General features: G+C 41.9%; 3 protein-coding genes across 3 annotated transcripts; 1 reads left to right on the plus strand and 2 right to left on the minus strand.

Moving 5' to 3' along the window:
- Positions 1–108: 108 nt before the first annotated feature.
- LOC121553348 (cytochrome c oxidase subunit 5B, mitochondrial) lies at positions 109–3,095 on the minus strand. The gene is made up of 4 exons (XM_041866388.2): positions 2,926–3,095; positions 2,145–2,215; positions 430–529; positions 109–351 (listed from the first exon to the last, which is right to left on the minus strand). Exons 1-4 carry the CDS (start codon positions 3,023–3,025, stop codon positions 239–241), a joined length of 384 nt encoding a protein of 127 aa, XP_041722322.2. The 5' UTR covers positions 3,026–3,095; the 3' UTR covers positions 109–238.
- A 2,203-nt stretch (positions 3,096–5,298) lies between these two features.
- Positions 5,299–9,725, minus strand: dnajc12 (DnaJ (Hsp40) homolog, subfamily C, member 12). Its single transcript, XM_041866226.2, has 5 exons — positions 9,204–9,725; positions 8,880–8,958; positions 6,566–6,705; positions 5,909–6,050; positions 5,299–5,638 (listed from the first exon to the last, which is right to left on the minus strand). The coding sequence occupies exons 1-5, from the start codon at positions 9,279–9,281 to the stop codon at positions 5,556–5,558; spliced, it is 522 nt and encodes a 173-aa protein (XP_041722160.1). The 5' UTR covers positions 9,282–9,725; the 3' UTR covers positions 5,299–5,555.
- An 85-nt stretch (positions 9,726–9,810) lies between these two features.
- LOC121553217 (NAD-dependent protein deacetylase sirtuin-1) lies at positions 9,811–17,463 on the plus strand. Its single transcript, XM_041866224.2, has 9 exons — positions 9,811–10,450; positions 11,009–11,080; positions 11,223–11,464; positions 12,338–12,490; positions 13,366–13,513; positions 14,139–14,218; positions 14,396–14,579; positions 14,733–15,548; positions 15,710–17,463. The coding sequence occupies exons 1-9, from the start codon at positions 10,087–10,089 to the stop codon at positions 16,000–16,002; spliced, it is 2,352 nt and encodes a 783-aa protein (XP_041722158.2). The 5' UTR covers positions 9,811–10,086; the 3' UTR covers positions 16,003–17,463.
- The last annotated feature ends 230 nt before the right edge of the window (positions 17,464–17,693 follow it).

Below are 17,693 nucleotides of genomic sequence, written 5' to 3' on the forward strand. Positions count from 1 at the left end.
TTGTTCAGTATAGAGTGCTAATCAACGTTGCCCCCTTTCAACCTCCAAGTGCCCATGTATCCGATGTTGTTCCAAGAATATGAAGATAAAATTAGCCTGTTGAGACAATTCAAGTTGACAGTATTTTAATGTTAGAAACTACATATTAATCAGCTGAAATGCACACATTGTTCAGGGTAGATGGTGAGTGAATGAGGCAGTTTATCCTGGTCCAGTGGCAAGGAGCTTGGTGGGTGTTTCAGTGGGGCAGCTCATGACGGACAAACTGGTAATGGGACCCACATTCGGGACAGCGCTGGGGCTTCCCCTCGTGGAGCCAGAACCACACAATGGCAGTGTTGTCCTCTTCACCTATGGTACATAATGACAAGCGTTGGCACATTTTTATATTATTTTGAGAAAATTGTAAAGCATGACACTGGTACTTACACAGACAGCCTACCAGCCGTTTGTCACTAATGCCTGGGACAATGTGGGGGTCTTCTTTGGTTCCAGCATACTCCTTGGGTTTCAAAATGCTCCAAGGATCCTGCATTTTATTTTTCATAAAAAGTACTTGTATGAACACATCAATCTTATTTGAATTGAATCAAATATCACAATAGGCTTAAACAAATATACAGTGCATTCGGAAAGTATTGAAACCCCTTGACCTTTTCCACATTTTGTTACGTTACAAAAAAAAATCCTCATCAATCTACACACAATTCCCCATAATGACAAAGCAAAAAAAGGTTTTTAGACATTTTTGCTAATTTATTAATAATAAACAGAAATACCTTATTCACGTACGTATTCAGACCCTTTGCTATGAGACTCGAAAATTGAGCTCAGGTGCATCCTGTTTCCATTGATCATCCTTGAGATGTTACTACAACGTGATTGGAGTCCGCCTGTGGTAAATTCAATTGATTGGACATGATTTGGAAAGGCACACACCTGTCTATATAAGGTCCCACAGTTGATGGTGCATGTCAGAGTAAAAACCAAGCCACGAGGTCGAAGGAATTGTCCGTAGAGATCCGAGACAGGATTGTGTAGAGGCACAGATCTGGGGAAGGGTACCAAAAAATGTATGTAGCATTGAACGTCCCCAAGAACACAGTGGCCTCCATCATTCTTAAATGGAAGAAGTTTGGAACCACCAAGACTCCTCTTAGAGCTGGCCGCCCGGCCAAACTGAGCAATCGGGGGAGAAGGGCCTTGGTCAGGGAGGTGCTCAAGAACCCGATGGTCACTCTGACAGAGCTCCAGAGTTCCTCTGTGGAGATGGGAGAAACTTCCAGAAGGACAACTATCTCTGCAGCACTCCACCAATCAGGCCTTTATGGTAGAGTGGCCAGACGGAAGCCACTCTCAGTAAAAGGCACATGACAGCCTGCTTGGAGTTTCAGCCTGCTAGGACTCTCAGACCATGAGAAACAAGATTATCTGGTCTGATGAAACCAAGATTTAACTCTTTGGCCTGAATGCCAAGCGTCACGTCTGAAGGAAACCTGGCACCATCCCTACGGTGAAGCATGGTGGTGGCAGCATCATGCTGTGGGGATGTTTTTCAGCGGCAGGGACTTGGAGACTAGTCAGGATCGAGGGAAAGATGGAACAGAGCAAAGTACTGAGAGATCCTTGACAGAAACCTGCTCCAGAGGACAACGACCCTAAGCACACAGCCAAGACAACGCAGGAGTGGCTTCGGGACAAGTCTCTGAATGTCTTTGAGTGGCCCAGCAAGAGCCCGTACTTGAACCCGATCGAACATCTCTGGAAAGACCGGAAAAAAGCTGTGCGGCGACGCTCCCCATCCAACCAGACAGAGCTTGAGAGGATCTGCAGAGAAGAATGGGAGAAACTCCCCAAATACAGGTGTACCAAGCTTGTAGCATCATACCAAAGAAGACTCGAGGCTGTAATCACTGCCAAAGGTGCTTCAACAAAGTTCTGAGTAAAGGGTCTGAATACTTATGTAAATGTAATATTTCCGTTTTCTAAAAACCTGTTTTTGCTTTGTTATTATGGGGTATTGTGTGTAGATTGATGAGGGGAAAAAACAATTTAATCCATTTTAGAATAATGCTGTAACATAAGTGGAAAAGTCAAGGGGTCTGAATACTTTCCGAATGCTCTGTATGCTATTTAGATATGACCTTTCCCTTCTTTAGTGCCTGCAAGGCACGTCGCTCGAGTCCAGTGGCCTGTTCCTCATCAGTTGGAATCCCTGGAAGGAGACTAATGTTATTAGGGCGGTAGGTAGCTTAGTGGTTAAGAGCGTTGTGCAGACTAGGTGAAAAATCTGTAGATGTGCCCTTGAGCAAGGCCCTTAACCCTAATTGCTCCTGTAAGTCACTCTGGATAAATGTAAAAATTAGTGTGACACCTGTGACTTTATAAACTACTTGCCATTCAAATTAAGGGCATAATGTTTATCAGAACAAGAAAATCATGTTACCTCTTAACAGAGTGCATGTAATAGTTATGAGTCACACTGCACGTCCACAAGCACACACAACTCATGTCCTCCATGTTAAGATATACCTGGCACCAAATCAACGAATGTCTGCCAAAGAAGGTGGGTCTATCAAGGGGCCTTCCAGTGGTTAAAATCCAAATGACCTTCATTTATTCACAGATGTAGTAGGTTTCGTATGTTTTTACATACAGTTGCATAATTTTACAATTAATAACACTGTCAAATGGATAGTTATTGTATGAATGCGTCATGCACGTTTATTCTTTGAATTGATGTTCTATTTTTACAAATGTGGTGACTAGGCGAAGTGTTGCCTTGTAGGATATACTTGCAGAGCACATTCATAAAATACTTTATTCTATAATGTCAATTACTTCAATAAAACAGATTAGTTATTAGATTTGACGGACATGTCGACGGACCATAACCAATTAGATGTATTTTACGCACGCACTTACCTTTTAACGTGCCCATAGCGCGTGCCAGTAATCTTGCCACAACATTGTTTCTTGTCAATTGCAAGGTTGCACAGGTACGGAGTAAAAGTCTGCCTGCCATAATGAATTCACTTTCGCTTAAGCTACTGCGTGTGATATGAACAATCTGCTGGACTGAAATGACCCCATTTATTTCCAACCCGTGACTTGATTGACGGAGTCAACTGTCCACTCACAAAGTAACGGTCTTATGAATTGGCCAATTAAAAAAGGATAAGGAACGCACCCGAACAGGGGAACACTTTTTAGATTTTTTTGGTGTGGATTTTTTTCTTTAGCGTTTTATAGTAGACAATGTTCAACAGATAATGCCCTGGCATAGACACAAAAAGCGTGCTTCGCGCGTCAAGGTCACCGTTTGACCATTAATCTGAACCTACGCTCAAAACAATTGAGTCAATTACTAATGAATTTAAGAGTAGACTAAATGTAACATGGCCTTGTAATGAGTCTACACCGAGCAGTGACAGTTGTATGGTTGCAGGTTGCAAATGGTTTTAGCTTTAAGCTGTTCATGCTTGAAATTCACATTTTCAATGCAATACATTATCATTTGTTTTGTTGTCCCCATATTTGTGAAGTAATATGATAAATTAAAGTCAGCATATTGAATACATAACATTTATTAGCTGTGAAAATACCATCCAGAGCAATTTCCATAGTTTAAAAAGGCAACAATGTACAGGGAGACAACACAAAAAAAATACTATACTTCCCATGATGACATCTATTGGGTCATTTTGATAAAGAGCTAAATTGGCCCATTCCAGTCTCCATGCCATAGACTATACAGTGAGGGAAAAAAGTATTTGATCCCCTGCTGATTTTGTACATTTGCCCACTGACAAAGACATGATCAGTCTATAATTTTAATGGTAGGTTTATTTGAACAGTGAGAGACAGAATAACAACAACAAAAATCCAGAAAAACGCATGTCAAAAATGTTATAAATTGATTTGCATTTTAATGAGGGAAATAAGTATTTGACCCCTCTGCAAAACATGACTTAGTACTTGGTGGCAAAACCCTTGTTGGCAATCACAGAGGTCAGACGTTTCTTGTAGTTGGCCACCAGGTTTGCACACATCTCAGGAGGGATTTTGTTCCACTCCTCTTTGCAGATCTTCTCCAAGTCATTAAGGGTTTGAGGCTGACGTTTGGCAACTCGAACCTTCAGCTCCCTCCACAGATTTTCTATGGGATTAAGGTCTGGAGACTGGCTAGGCCACTCCAGGACCTTAATGTGCTTCTTCTTGAGCCACTCCTTTGTTGCCTTGGCCGTGTGTTTTGGGTCATTGTCATGCTGGAATACCCATCCACGACCCATTTTCAATGCCCTGGCTGAGGGAAGGAGGTTCTCACCCAAAATGTGACAGTACGTGGCCCCGTCCATCGTCCCTTTGATGCGGTGAAGTTGTCCTGTCCCCTTAGCAGAAAAACACCCCCAAAGCATAATGTTTCCACCTCCATGTTTGACGGTGGGGATGGTGTTCTTGGGGTCATAGGCACCATTCCTCCTCCTCCAAACACGGCGAGTTGAGTTGATGCCAAAGAGCTTGATTTTGGTCTCATCTGACCACAACACTTTCACCCAGTTCTCCTCTGAATCATTCAGATGTTCATTGGCAAACTTCTGACGGCCCTGTATATGTGCTTTCTTGAGCAGGGGGACCTTGCGGGCGCTGCAGGATTTCAGTCCTTCACGGCGTAGTGTGTTACCAATTGTTTTCTTGGTGACTATGGTCCCAGCTGCCTTGAGATCATTGACAAGATCCTCCCGTGTAGTTCTGGGCTGATTCCTCACCGTTCTCATGATCATTGCAACTCCACGAGGTGAGATCTTGCATGGCGCCCCAGGCCGAGGGAGTTATTTTGTGTTTCTTCCATTTGCGAATAATCGCACCAACTGTTGTCACCTTCTCACCAAGCTGCTTGGCGATGGTCTTGTAGCCCATTCCAGCCTTGTGTAGGTCTACAATCTTGTCCCTGACATCCTTGGAGAGCTCTTTGGTCTTGGCCATGGTGGAGAGTTTGGAATCTGATTGATTGATTGCTTCTGTGGACAGGTGTCTTTTATACAGGTAACAAGCTGAGATTAGGAGCACTCCCTTTAAGAGTGTGCTCCTAATCTCAGCTCGTTACCTGTATAAAAGACACCTGGGAGCCAGAAATCTTTCTGATTGAGAGGGGGTCAAATACTTATTTCCCTCATTAAAATGCAAATCAATTTATAACATTTTTGACATGCGTTTTTCTGGATTTTTTTGTTGTTATTCTGTCTCTCACTGTTCAAATAAACCTACCATTAAAATTATAGACTGATCATTTCTTTGTCAGTGGGCAAACGTACAAAATCAGCAGGGGATCAAATACTTTTTCCCCTCACTGTATATAAATAATATATATGCTCCATACCCTAGGGCCTACGCCATGGCAAAACTGGGGAATTTCATTATAATTTTCCACAGAGGGTCTAATAGGTTACACCTGATAGATAAAATACAATTGGTGTAGCAATTACATACAATTAAGGTGAATATGGGAGCCGACAAGTAACATTATTCACAAGGAAACTGACAACACTTTCCATTTAGATTTCATAATTTCTGAATTTCCGCAGAAGACTGGATGGGGAGTCAGAAGCCCACCGAAAATGGCGATGGCAGTAATCACCTGGATAATGGGGACATCAAAAATATGATTAAAAATAAAAGGTACAGTTATTTAATAAGACATTTAAATCAAATAAGATTAGACCAAGAGCCTAATTTGAAGAATTATATTCCCATAAGGTTAGTGGTATATTACCATAACCAATATTACATGTTGGATTTTAGTTCTGTCTAACTATATGTTGGCAAAAGTACCTGTAAACATGAAAATCATTTAAAACTAGGCTACGTCCTCACTTGAAAAGCATTTAAAACTAGGCTATGTCCTCACTTGATGATGGCACTGCATCTGGTGAAGGCATCTCTGGTACCTCGTGGTCAGTACAGTCTCTGTCTTGGGAACTGTTAGGGAATGTTGCTTTAGAGCTCTCCAGCATGGGCTCCTTTTTGGTCCTCACAGCCCAATGCATTGACTGAGGACAGAGAGCAACGTACCCAAACATTAAAAAACACAATCAGATAAAGTGTGTTTAACATAATATAATGTATTCATTCAACACAGGATACATTTTTTGAATGGGCTTATCTCAGTTACATAATACTTGACCTTAGGTCACCTGATTAAATGTAGGCAGTGTAAAGTTTGACAACTCTTTGTTATGCTTTGTTATTATATTAACAAGTGGACTAGTGCCCCATTATTTGTTCTATGAAAGAGCACCCCTTTACATCATAATTATGATTCTCATAATATACAGTACAAGTTAAAAGTTTGGACACACCTACTCATTCAAGGGTTTTCCTTTATTTTTTACTATTTTCTACATTGTAGAATAATAGGGAAGACATCAAAACTATGAAATAACACATATGGAATCATGTAGTAACCAAAAAAGTGTTAAACAAATCAAAATATATTTTATATTTGAGATTCTTCAAATAGCCACCCTTTGCCTTGATGTCAGCTTTGGACTGGTACTGTACATACAGTTTTGACAGAGTCGCCAAGGGCTAGCCAGCCATGGAATGGTATGGTAATTCCACTTCTTTTCCATACATCATAGTTTCTTCTACTTTTTTCATTGCACAAAACCTCCTTGGCTTCCTGCAACTTCTGAAACTCTTCCACTGCAACAAAATGAGGACATAATGATGAGCATGGATAGGATTATTGCGATGACATTTTTATGACACAAATACATTGACATTTATGTGCCTTCAGAAAGTATTCACAAAACTTAACTTTTCCGCATTGTGTTGTGTTACAGCCTGAATTTAAAATTGATTAAATTTAGATTTTTGGTCACTGGCCTACACACAATACCCCATAATGTCAAATTGGAATTATGTTTTTCGAAATGTTTACAAATTAATAAAAAATGAAAAGCTGAAATGTCTTGAGTCAATACGTATTCAACCCATTTGTTAGGGCAAGCATCAATAGATTCAGAAGTAGAAATGTGCTTATCAAGTCACATAATAAGTTGCATGGACTCACTCTGTGTTCAAAAATTGTGTTTAACATGATTTTTGAATGACTACCTCATCTCTGTACCCCACACATATAATTATCTGTAAGGTCCCTCAGTCAAGCAGTGAATTTCAAACACAGATTCAACCACAAAGACCAGGGAGGTTTTCCAATGCCTCGCAAAGACGGGCACCTGTTGGTAGATGGGTAAAAAACTAAAAACAGACATTGAATATCCCTCTGAGCATGGTCAAGTTATTAATTACACTTTGGATGGTTTATCAATACACCCAGTCACTACTAAGATACAGGCGTCCTTCCTAACTCAGTGTCCGTTCCTCAGGGATTTCATCATGAGGCCAATGGTGACTTTTAAAAAGTTACAGAGTTTAATGGCTGTGATAAGAGAACACAGAGGATAGATCAACATTGTAGTTACTCCTAATTGACAGAGTGAAAAGATGGAAGCCTGTACAGAATACAAAATATTCAAAAACATGCATCAAGGCACTAAAGTAATACTGCAAAAAATGTGGTAAAGCAATTAACTTTTTGTCCTGAATACATATGTTTGGGGCAAATCCAATACAACACATTACTGAGTGTAACCGGTGTGAAATGGCTAGCTAGTTAGCGGTGCGCGCTAGTAGCATTTCAATCGGTGACGTCACTCGCTCTGAGACCTAGAAGTAGTTGTTTCGAGAAGTAATCTCCCGAGTGGCGCAGTGGTCTAAGGCACTGCATCGCAGTGCTAGCTGTGCCACTAGAGATCCTGGTTCGAATCCAGGCTCTGTCGTAGCCGGCCGCGACCGGGAGACCCATGGGGCGGCGCACAATTGGCCCAGCGTCGTCCAGGGTAGGGGAGGGAAGGGCCGGCAGGGGATGTAGCTCAGTTGGTAGAGCATGGCGTTTGCAACGCCAGGGTTGTGGGTTCGATAAAATAATGTATGCGCTAACTGTAAGTCGCTCTGGATAAGAGCGTCTGCTAAATGACTAAAATGTAAATGTTTCCCTTGCTCTGCAAGGGCCGTGGCTTTTGTGGAGCGACGGGTAACGGTGCTTCGAGGGTGACTGTTGTCGATGTGTGCAGAGGGTCCCTGGTTCAAGCCCAGGTAGGGGCGAGGAGAGGGACGGAAGCAACACTGTTACATGAGCACCACTCTCCATATTTTCAAGCATAGTGGTGGCTGCATCATGTTATGGGTATGCTTGTAATCGTTAAGGACTGGGGAGTTTTTCCAGGATAAAAAAGAAACTGAATGAAGCTAAACACAGGCAAAAGCCTAGAGGAAAACCTAGTTCAGTCTGCTTTCCACTAGACACTGGGAGATGAATTCACCTTTCAGCAGGACATAACCTTAAACACAAGGCCAAATCTACACTGGAGTTTCTTACCAAGAAGACAGTGAATATTCCTGAGAGGCTGAGCTAAAAAGGTTTGTCTAGCAATGATCAACAACCAATTTGACAGAGCTTGAAGATTTTTGAAAATAATAAATGGACAAATGTTGCACAATCCACGTGTGGAATGCTCTTAGAGACTTACCTAGAAAGGCTCACAGTTGTAATCGCTGCCAAAGGTGCTTCTACAAAGTATTGACTAACGGGTGTGAATATTTATGTAAATGAGATATTTATGTATTTCATTTTCAATACATTTGCAAAAATGTCTAAAAACATGTTTTCACTTTGTCGTTATGGGGTATTGTATGTAGATGGGTGAGAAAAAATGACAATCATCACCTGTCACAGTACACAAGAAGGGTACATGACAATCATCGCCTGTCACAGTACACAAGAGGGGCACAATCACACAGAATTGATCCATTACCTGCTCTTGGATTCTCAGGGTGCTTGTCTGGATGGCATGCCAAGGCCCTTACTCTGTATTCATTGGCAATCTGTTCTGTCTAAAAACAAAGACACATCATGAAAGTTTTATTCATATACATTATGTTACATTTGCCATGGCCTTAAAAGCTGGTTGAACTGACAATCAAAATCTTATAGCAGTCACTTGACAAAAGGTGCATGAAATTATACCAAGCTACGCCACTTTCACTGCACAGTATGAGATCCATATCTCAACAGGTCGTCACATTTATTTAGCCTAGCTAGCTAACGTTATTGCTAGTGGGAAAACAAACTATCTTACCGAAGATAACTCGTCGCATCCGAGTAACCCGTAATAATCGTCCAAGAGCTCTGGTTTGCAATTTAAAATATCATCCATTCTGATTTATTTTAGCTATATAAGCTTTGAAAATAACAGTCTTAGCTAGCCTGACTGCTCTGAAGGCTGCGGTGTTGCGCGTTCCAGGTCGACTTTATTTTAACGGCGCCGCGCAGCTAGAAGTCTAAAGAACCAGAGAAGAACCACGATATGTCACTGACTATTGCAATATTATCCAGCTAACGCTAATAGTTTTAGTTGATTTGAAATGCGCAATTTGCTCAATTAATTCAATCAGTGACAATTTCCTAGCTAAACATCAATAAGCACACGATACATTTTGTTGTGGTTGACGTCATCGACGTGCTGAAGTGGCGCTCGGGGCCGCAACCAAAGACGACAGTGTGAAGATAGGCTAAAACTGCTTATCCCAGATCACACTTGAAGGCGATGTCATGGCGACGTTGGCTAGCTAGGCGCATGCGTAGAAACGCGTAATCGGTCTAACGGTCGTTTCGCGCCAATCTGCGCATGTGCAGGCCGTCAAACGGCACTCCTTCGATATAAAGTTGTTTTTGACGAAAATGAGGTTGGAGTAATAACAGGTACAACTACTTAAGACATTGTCGCGAATGTAGGTTGTGCCTTCAGATTTAGAGAACATTATCAACTAAGGAACCATTTTTCACTTCTATCATTGACTTCTCAAGCTCCAAATCCCGGCCTGGTCTGTTTGTTCTGTTCCTCAAGCGTTGCCGGAACTCAAGCAATATTGCGCCGCTTGGTTTAGAAACTCTGTGTCGCATCTCTGGTGGAGAGCGAATCACATTCGCCATTTAAATAACCAGCTGTCGACCGCGGAAGAATGTTTTACCACAGTACACAGCGGCTTTATCAGCTGAAGATGGCGGACGGGGAAAATATCCTTGTTGGAGCCAGTTCCAGCACTTCAAATATTGAAGAACCAGTTTCAAAAAAGCCCAAAATGGGCATGGCCATAGAATGTGGACTCAAAATTGTTAAGACTGAGCAAGTTACGTACGGGCCAGAGGCTGGTGAGAGTTGGGCGACGGCGATTTCTGCGCTGCCAGAGAAGGAGATTGAGCCGGTGTTGGTAGGACAGGCCTCAGCAGCAGCACCAGGCGGAGACAATGGGCTGCTGGGCTTCGAGCCTCAGGAAAGGGTAGCGAATTTAGACAAGGCTTCTGGACCCACTGCGGAGCCTGCAGGTAGGATAATTTTGCTAGCTGGTATGCCAAGTTTTTTGGCGGACTCGACCATTGTATGTCTGGTTAACGTTAGGTTGCTCCACCTAGTTAGATACCAATTGGGCTAGCTTTGTAACTAAGTTGTTACTAGCGAGTTCAGCAGCACGTCAGCCTGAAGTTTGAAACTAGCTAACTTTGCGTGCATTACGCATGATATGCGACTTTATTATTTTATTTTTTTGTCATTTTAGCAGACGCTCTTATCCAGAGCGACTTACAGTTAGTTATTAGCCAATGCTTTTACCCACCCATAAAAATGTAACTACCTTTAGCGGGAGAGCTAGCTAACTATCAACATTGGCTATTTGGATTGTCATGAAATTGCAAGTTAGTTTTTTTTACAAATTTCAAGGAATGCAAAAATACAGTTCAATAATTTGTTGTTTTAGGAATAGATACTGTTCATTAAATGAATTAACAAAACGATCACTTCCCACTATCATGTCCTCCTTATTCCTGATCCTGAGTGTCTTGACCCTGATGATGAGGAACTTAACCCAAATGCCTTTGCCTCCCCAGACGGTGTCAATGAGGATGATGACAGATCCTCACATGCAAGTTCCAGTGACTGGACACCTCAACCACAGATAGGTACAAGATGACAAATAAGTCATATTTTTAATACACCTGTTTTAGTACACAAAATTGCATGCAAACCAGGTAATGTTAAAGATACAATAACATGTTTTAAGCTATTTGAATGTATTGATGTTGGTGTGTTTTTTAAAATTAGGTTCCTACAGTTTTATCCAGCAACACATCATGAGAGAGACAGATCCGAGAACAATACTGAAAGACTTGCTTCCTCCAGAGACTGTGCTTCCGCCCGACTTGGATGACATGACACTGTGGCAGATCATCATCAACATTTCGGAGCCTCCTAAAAGAAAGAAGCGCAAAGACATAAACACCCTGGAGGACGTGGTTCGGCTACTCCATGAAAGCAAAAAGATCCTTGTGCTAACTGGTGCTGGAGTATGTATTGCAGGGAACACATTAAGTAGGGTGTCCACCCACTCTGCCGATGAAATTTCACTTCCTTATGTTATAAAATGCATTTTACCAAGACATACGATTATTCACATTCTGAATTGTTCAGTGGGGTCTTTCTCAAACATATCATTGACATTATATCCAAAGTCAGATTTCGTATCCTAATACATCTGATAATAAGCACCGAGCTCTGTTGACATAGCAATGCAGGTTTCTCGTGAGGATTTTACATTTTGTGGTCGTCGTCTTCAAAGTTGTTTCCGCGGGTCGCAAAATTAGCATGACACGAGCTGAATTAAATGTAAAAGGCTTTGAAAATAAAAAGCTTGGTATATGCTCAGTGCTCCGTTAACATTTCACAGAGATACGCTTGTTCTTGTGAGAAATCTTCTAAAAACAGGAATTTCTAATTAATATGGAAAGCGTATAGTAAAATATGAAAATACTACATGTCATGTCTCAATCGATATCCATCTTACCTCTATTGTTTTATGTCCTGCGGATTCAAGAAGAGTGATGACGAGTTCAACGGGAAATTGAGCCTGTCAGGTAGCCAGTAGCCTTAATTCTTGCACAGAATCCAGCTTGCTGATGCAATGACATTTTCCAGAATGTTCCTTTTTTTTTTATTCTGGTCTCCGTTGATTTAGTCACCCTAATTCTGGCCATCATACAAGGGTAAAATCTCCTTTTCAACTGATTATGATAGACATGAGGAAAAAATTGCATATTTTACCCATTTGTCAAAAGATGCGTTTTTGATTGGACACCCTACATTACGTTTTGCAGTGTCTCTTTGTATAGCTTTCACAGTTGCCGTATTTGGACTGATGATTTGTTATTTTTCCTCCTCAGGTGTCTGTTTCTTGTGGAATACCAGACTTTCGATCCAGAGATGGCATTTATGCAAGGCTTGCAATAGACTTCCCAGATCTTCCAGACCCTCAAGCAATGTTTGATATAGAGTATTTCAGAAGAGACCCAAGGCCCTTTTTCAAGTTTGCTAAGGTTTGTGGATTGAAAGCATATATATATATATATATATATATATATACACACACACACACATAGGCCAGTTTATTAGGTACACCCATCTAATACCGGGTCGGACCCCCCTTTGCCTCCAGAACAGCCTGAATTCTTCGAGGCATGGAAACGTTGCTCAATTGGTATCAAGGGACCTAACGTGTGCCAGGAAAACATTCCCCACACCATTACACCACCAGCCTGTACCGTGGACACCAGGCAGGATGGGGCCATGGACTCATGCTGCTTACACCAAATCCTGACTGCCATCAGCATGACACAACAGAAACTGGGATTTGTTGGACCAGGTGATGTTTTTCCACTCCTCAATTGTCCAGTGTTGGTGATCGCGTGCCCACTGGAGACGCTTCTTCTTGTTTTTAGCTGATAGGAGTGAAACCCGGTGCGGTCGTCTGCTACAATAGCCCATCCGTGACAAGTACCGACGAGTTGTGCGTTCCGAGATGCCGTTCTGCACACCACTGTTGTACTGCACCGTTATTGGCCTATTTGTGGCCTGCCTGTTAGCTTGCACGGTTCTTGCCATTCTCCTTCGACCTCTCATCAACGAGCTGTTTTCACCCACAGGACTGCCACTGACTGGATGTTTGTTTGTCGCACCATTCTCGGTAAACCCTAAACCCTAGTCGCCTGTCTGCCTGCTTTATATAGCAAGCCACGGCCACGTGACTCACTGTCTGTAGGAGCGAGCCATTTGTGAGTGGGGTGGTATACCTAATAAACTGGACACTGAGTGTGTATATGTGTGTTTATTTATTTGATTAAGTGATTCATATCTATAAATTACCACATGTTTTGATATGTGAGATGGTTTTGATTGCTCTGCTCTCTTGTAGGAGATCTATCCTGGACAGTTCCAACCTTCGCCCTGTCACAAATTCATATCTATGCTGGGCAAGCAGGGGAAGCTACTACGCAACTACACCCAAAACATTGACACTCTTGAACAAGTGGCTGGAGTTCAGAGGATCATCCAGTGTCATGGTACATCCAGTAATATACACAGTGTACAAAACATTAGGAACACCTTCGTAATATTGAGTTGCACCCCCTTTTTTGCCGTCAGAACAGCCTCAATTCGTCGGGGCATGGACTCTACAAGGTGTCGAAAGAATTCCAAACGGGATGTTGGCCCAGGTTGATGACAATGCTTCCAACAGTTGTTAAGTTGGCTGGATGTCCTTTGGGTGGTGGACCATTCTTGATACACACGGGAAACTGTTGAGCATGAAAAACCCAGCAGCATTGCAGTTGTTGACACACTCAAACCGGTGCGCCTGGCACCTACTACCATACCCCGTTCAAAGGCACTTGAATATATAATATTTTGTCTTGCCCATTAACCCTCTGAGTGGCACACACACAATCCGTCTCAATTTTCTCAAGGCTTAAAAGTCCTTCTTTAACCTGTCTCCTCCTCTTCATCTACACTGATTTGAAGTGGATTTAACATGTGACATCAATAAGGGATCATAACTTTCACCTGGTCAGTCTGTCATGGAAAGGTGTTCCTAATGTTTTGTACATTCAGTCTATGTCAACTTTAATCCAGTTCCAAGTGTTTGTGGTGCCGTGTCTAATATTGACCACAAAGTCTTCTGTATTTCAGGGTCTTTTGCAACAGCTTCCTGTCTCATCTGTAAACACAAGGTTGACTGTGAAGCCGTAAGGGAAGACATTTTTAATCAGGTATTGGCAAGAAAGGTTCCTATTAATATTCACCTGTGTCAAATCTGTGAATGTATGTATACTCCTGGACAGACTTGTGGCATTTTAAAGTCGTTATCAGCTTATCTTGTGCAGTAGCATCCAGTCTGCTGAATTGTCATTGTCTTTTTTCATATTGTATACAAATATCTGTTCTAGGTTGTCCCTCACTGTCCACTGTGTCCAGATATTCCCCTGGCAATCATGAAGCCAGATATTGTCTTCTTCGGAGAGAATCTCCCAGAACTGTTCCACAGAGCAATGAAGCAGGATAAGGATGAAGTGGACCTCCTTATCGTCATTGGGTCCTCACTGAAAGTGCGACCCGTTGCTCTCATCCCAAGTATGTTGAAAATACAATGAGTGGTTGTTTTAGATGCCCAAGATGAGCAATGCTATTACCAATGTTATCATGTTATTACCAGTTGTTATTACCAGTATTAGCCTTGATCTCGAGCCATGCATGTATAACAAGGTGACCTCTTTTTCCATCCAGCCTCCATTCCTCATGAAGTGCCTCAAGTCCTGATCAATCGGGAGCAGCTGCCTCACCTCAACTTTGACGTGGAGCTACTTGGGGACTGTGACGTCATCGTTAACGAGCTCTGCCATCGGTTGGGCGGAGACTTTGAGCAACTGTGCTACAACTCCTTAAGACTCAGTGAGATCACAGAGAAACCCCAGCGGTCACAGACACCTGCAGAACAGCCACCTTGCGAGGCCTTGTCTACTCACAGTAAGCCAACAGAAGAACAGAAGCGCCGCCACACAGACTCATCGGTCAGTGCCTCAGAGGAGACGGACACTCAGATGGTCACAGAGACTCCAGAAGGCAACAGAGTACCAACAGAACCTTGTCCGACGCCGCAGAATGTCACCGACACAGCTGAAGTCTATGGAGTACCATCGGAGCCCTGTCCAAAGGCAAAGATTGTCTCAGACACGCTTGAAGTTGGAGTACCAACAGAACCCTGTCCAAAGACTCAGAATGTCACAGGCACCCCGGAAGTCAACAGAGTAGCGACAGAGCCCTGTCCAAAAGGCACTCTTGAATTCGATGCAGTACCATCAGAGCCTTGTCCAAAAGCGCAGATTGTCCCAGAGACTCCAGAAGTAGAAGGAGCACAGCCAGAGCCTTGTCCAAAGGCTCAGAGTCCCAATGAGGAGAGAATGGAGAATTCAGATTCACCATCAGTGGACACGCAGAGTGAAGAAACCTCTGGATTAAATGACCAACATGTCAACCTTGAAGTTCGCCGAAGATGCTGGATGAGTCGAATCAGTCGAAGTCCTATCAGCAAGCGCCTTGAGAGTAAAATTTCAAGTGTTCATTTACCTCAGAATTTGTGCAGAGTTGTGAAATTATTTATGCACAACCTTTTGATGATAATACGTATTTTCCATGTCATGTTATGACAACAACTTGTTTCCATGTTGTAAAATGCATCCTAAATTCAATGTCTTTTCTCCCAGCTTCTCAATACCTATTCCAAGCACCAAATCACTACATCTTCCACGGGGCAGAAGTGTACTCCAACTCGGAGGACGAGACGTCCAGCTCCTGCGGAAGCGACAGCGAGGACTCCAGCCTGGAGGACGAGGACGAGGAAGACAGCGATGCTGAGGAGGACCAGAGCACACCAGCAGAGGAGGGCGAGGGCTGCCTCATTGACCTAGTGACACACAATCAAGCCTGCGAGGGCACTTCGAGTGTGAAGCAGATGGACAATACAGATGAAAATGTCCAGAACACCACAGACCTTTAAAAGAACAAAGCACTAGTAGTCTTTTATATTTGTTTTGTATATTTTTGTCCCCCCACAGCACCTCTATTATAAATTTTTCATAAAGTCTAGATTGGGTTGATGACACTTTTGCATGCATGTGCTGAAAATTGATTCTTCGTTCACCCTCTTCTGTCTTGACAACATTAACAAGCTGCAGGTACACGTTTTGTGTACTACCATTAAATAAACAGCAGCTCAACTCAACCAATCCACTACAGAAGGTTAATGGTGAAGAAAGGAACAGCAGACTTAGACCAAAGAACAATTTCCCCCCCTCGCAACAGTTTTTCCATTAAAACTTAAAAACCTTGTCTTTGACTTACCCACCACTGAAGTGTAAAGAATATATTGAGCAGTGGCATTGTTTTCCTTACAATATTTGGCAGCTACTTTTTACAGTCAAACTTTTATTATTTTTGTACTTTGTAACATGTAAGAGACATACTCAGCAAAGAGTAGATGATGGTTTTCTAAATCAAATTGAAAACGTTATACAGTGTGCAAACATAAAGCCTTATAACCATGTTCATTGAGCTTTCATTGGAGCAAATAGCACTTATTTTCTTCCTTTTCAGCAGTTTGACGCATTTGTTCATTTTTCCTCGGTTGTGTGAGCTATTTGGTGGATGTGACTGATTTGCTCCTATTCACTCTGTCCTGAGAAATGTCCAGCCCTAACACTGAGACCCTGCAGAGCTATAAAAGTGTTCTGGGATAAGTTTAACATTAGCCAAATGTAGTGTTTTAGGCACCTCATTCAAATCAAATTCAAATGTTTTTTGTTTGAGATTGATTTTGGTAGTAAAAAAAGCTCAAATGTAGGCTTTTTCCATATTTTCTTGACGACACCACAGAAATAGTCATATTAATCACAAGGTGTGACAACACACTGTTGTGTAGAAAATGGATATAGATATGAGAGTTGCATGCTATTTGACATTTGATGGACAAGTTTAGTTTGAGAAGACCACTACAGGTAAGTGCATGCAGTTCAGATGCTGCAGCAGCGCCAATGGAGCTTGTTTTACACAAATGGAGAGACAACATTTACATGAATGAACTAAGGTGATTACAATTACGTTTAAGAGTTCTTAGAATCAGTATGCTGGTATGTGAGAGTCAGCTTTTGTTATGCTTTGCAGTGTTTCTTTTTTACTACATCAAAACATTTATTTTTCATGTTTTCTTTAAAAACATTACAATTTATTTGCAATATTTATATTAGGTCTAATGACACCATACACCAACAAATAGGCCATAATATAGCAGATAATCTCATTTGAGGTTACACTATGTAAATATGACATTTGCCTGTATTTAATTGATAATGTATACTGTATTTACAGTATAGCTCTAGGTCTATGTTTTTATGCCTGCAAAAGTCACACAGAAAGAGTTGTGTTTTTGTCTAAAATTACTAATAAAAATACGGTGAAAATGGCAATGTGTCTGAAAATATTGTCAAAATAATGTAATTCTAATCTAGGGCTGCGTTCAGTACGTTCTGGAACGTTCAATTGAACGAAAACGGTGCTGTACTGAACGACCAGTTGAAAAATGGGGAGGGGTTGGGGAACGCTGTCAGCATGACCACTGTCCTTTGAATACGTCACTCGTTGCTACAAGCCTACACCAGAGATACTTTTGAGGAGATGGAAAACTCAATTGGA

Source organism: Coregonus clupeaformis, chromosome 37 (assembly GCF_020615455.1).
Source record: "Coregonus clupeaformis isolate EN_2021a chromosome 37, ASM2061545v1, whole genome shotgun sequence".
NCBI lineage: Eukaryota > Metazoa > Chordata > Actinopteri > Salmoniformes > Salmonidae > Coregonus > Coregonus clupeaformis.

Coding starts and splice junctions, on each gene's coding strand:
- LOC121553217 (XM_041866224.2), top strand. CDS start 10,087: ATGTTTTACCACAGTACACAGCGGCTTTATCAGCTGAAGATGGCGGAC. Junction 12,491..13,365: donor CCTTTTTCAAGTTTGCTAAG/GTTTGTGGATTG, acceptor GCTCTCTTGTAG/GAGATCTATCCTGGACAGTT. Junction 14,219..14,395: donor GGGAAGACATTTTTAATCAG/GTATTGGCAAGA, acceptor TATCTGTTCTAG/GTTGTCCCTCACTGTCCACT.
- dnajc12 (XM_041866226.2), bottom strand. CDS start 9,281: ATGGATGATATTTTAAATTGCAAACCAGAGCTCTTGGACGATTATTAC. Junction 6,706..8,879: donor CCCTGAGAATCCAAGAGCAG/GTAATGGATCAA, acceptor ATTTTGTTGCAG/TGGAAGAGTTTCAGAAGTTG. Junction 6,051..6,565: donor TTGGCGACTCTGTCAAAACT/GTATGTACAGTA, acceptor CTCTGTCCTCAG/TCAATGCATTGGGCTGTGAG.
- LOC121553348 (XM_041866388.2), bottom strand. CDS start 3,025: ATGGCAGGCAGACTTTTACTCCGTACCTGTGCAACCTTGCAATTGACA. Junction 2,216..2,925: donor CGCTATGGGCACGTTAAAAG/GTAAGTGCGTGC, acceptor GTCTCCTTCCAG/GGATTCCAACTGATGAGGAA. Junction 352..429: donor ACGGCTGGTAGGCTGTCTGT/GTAAGTACCAGT, acceptor TATGTACCATAG/GTGAAGAGGACAACACTGCC.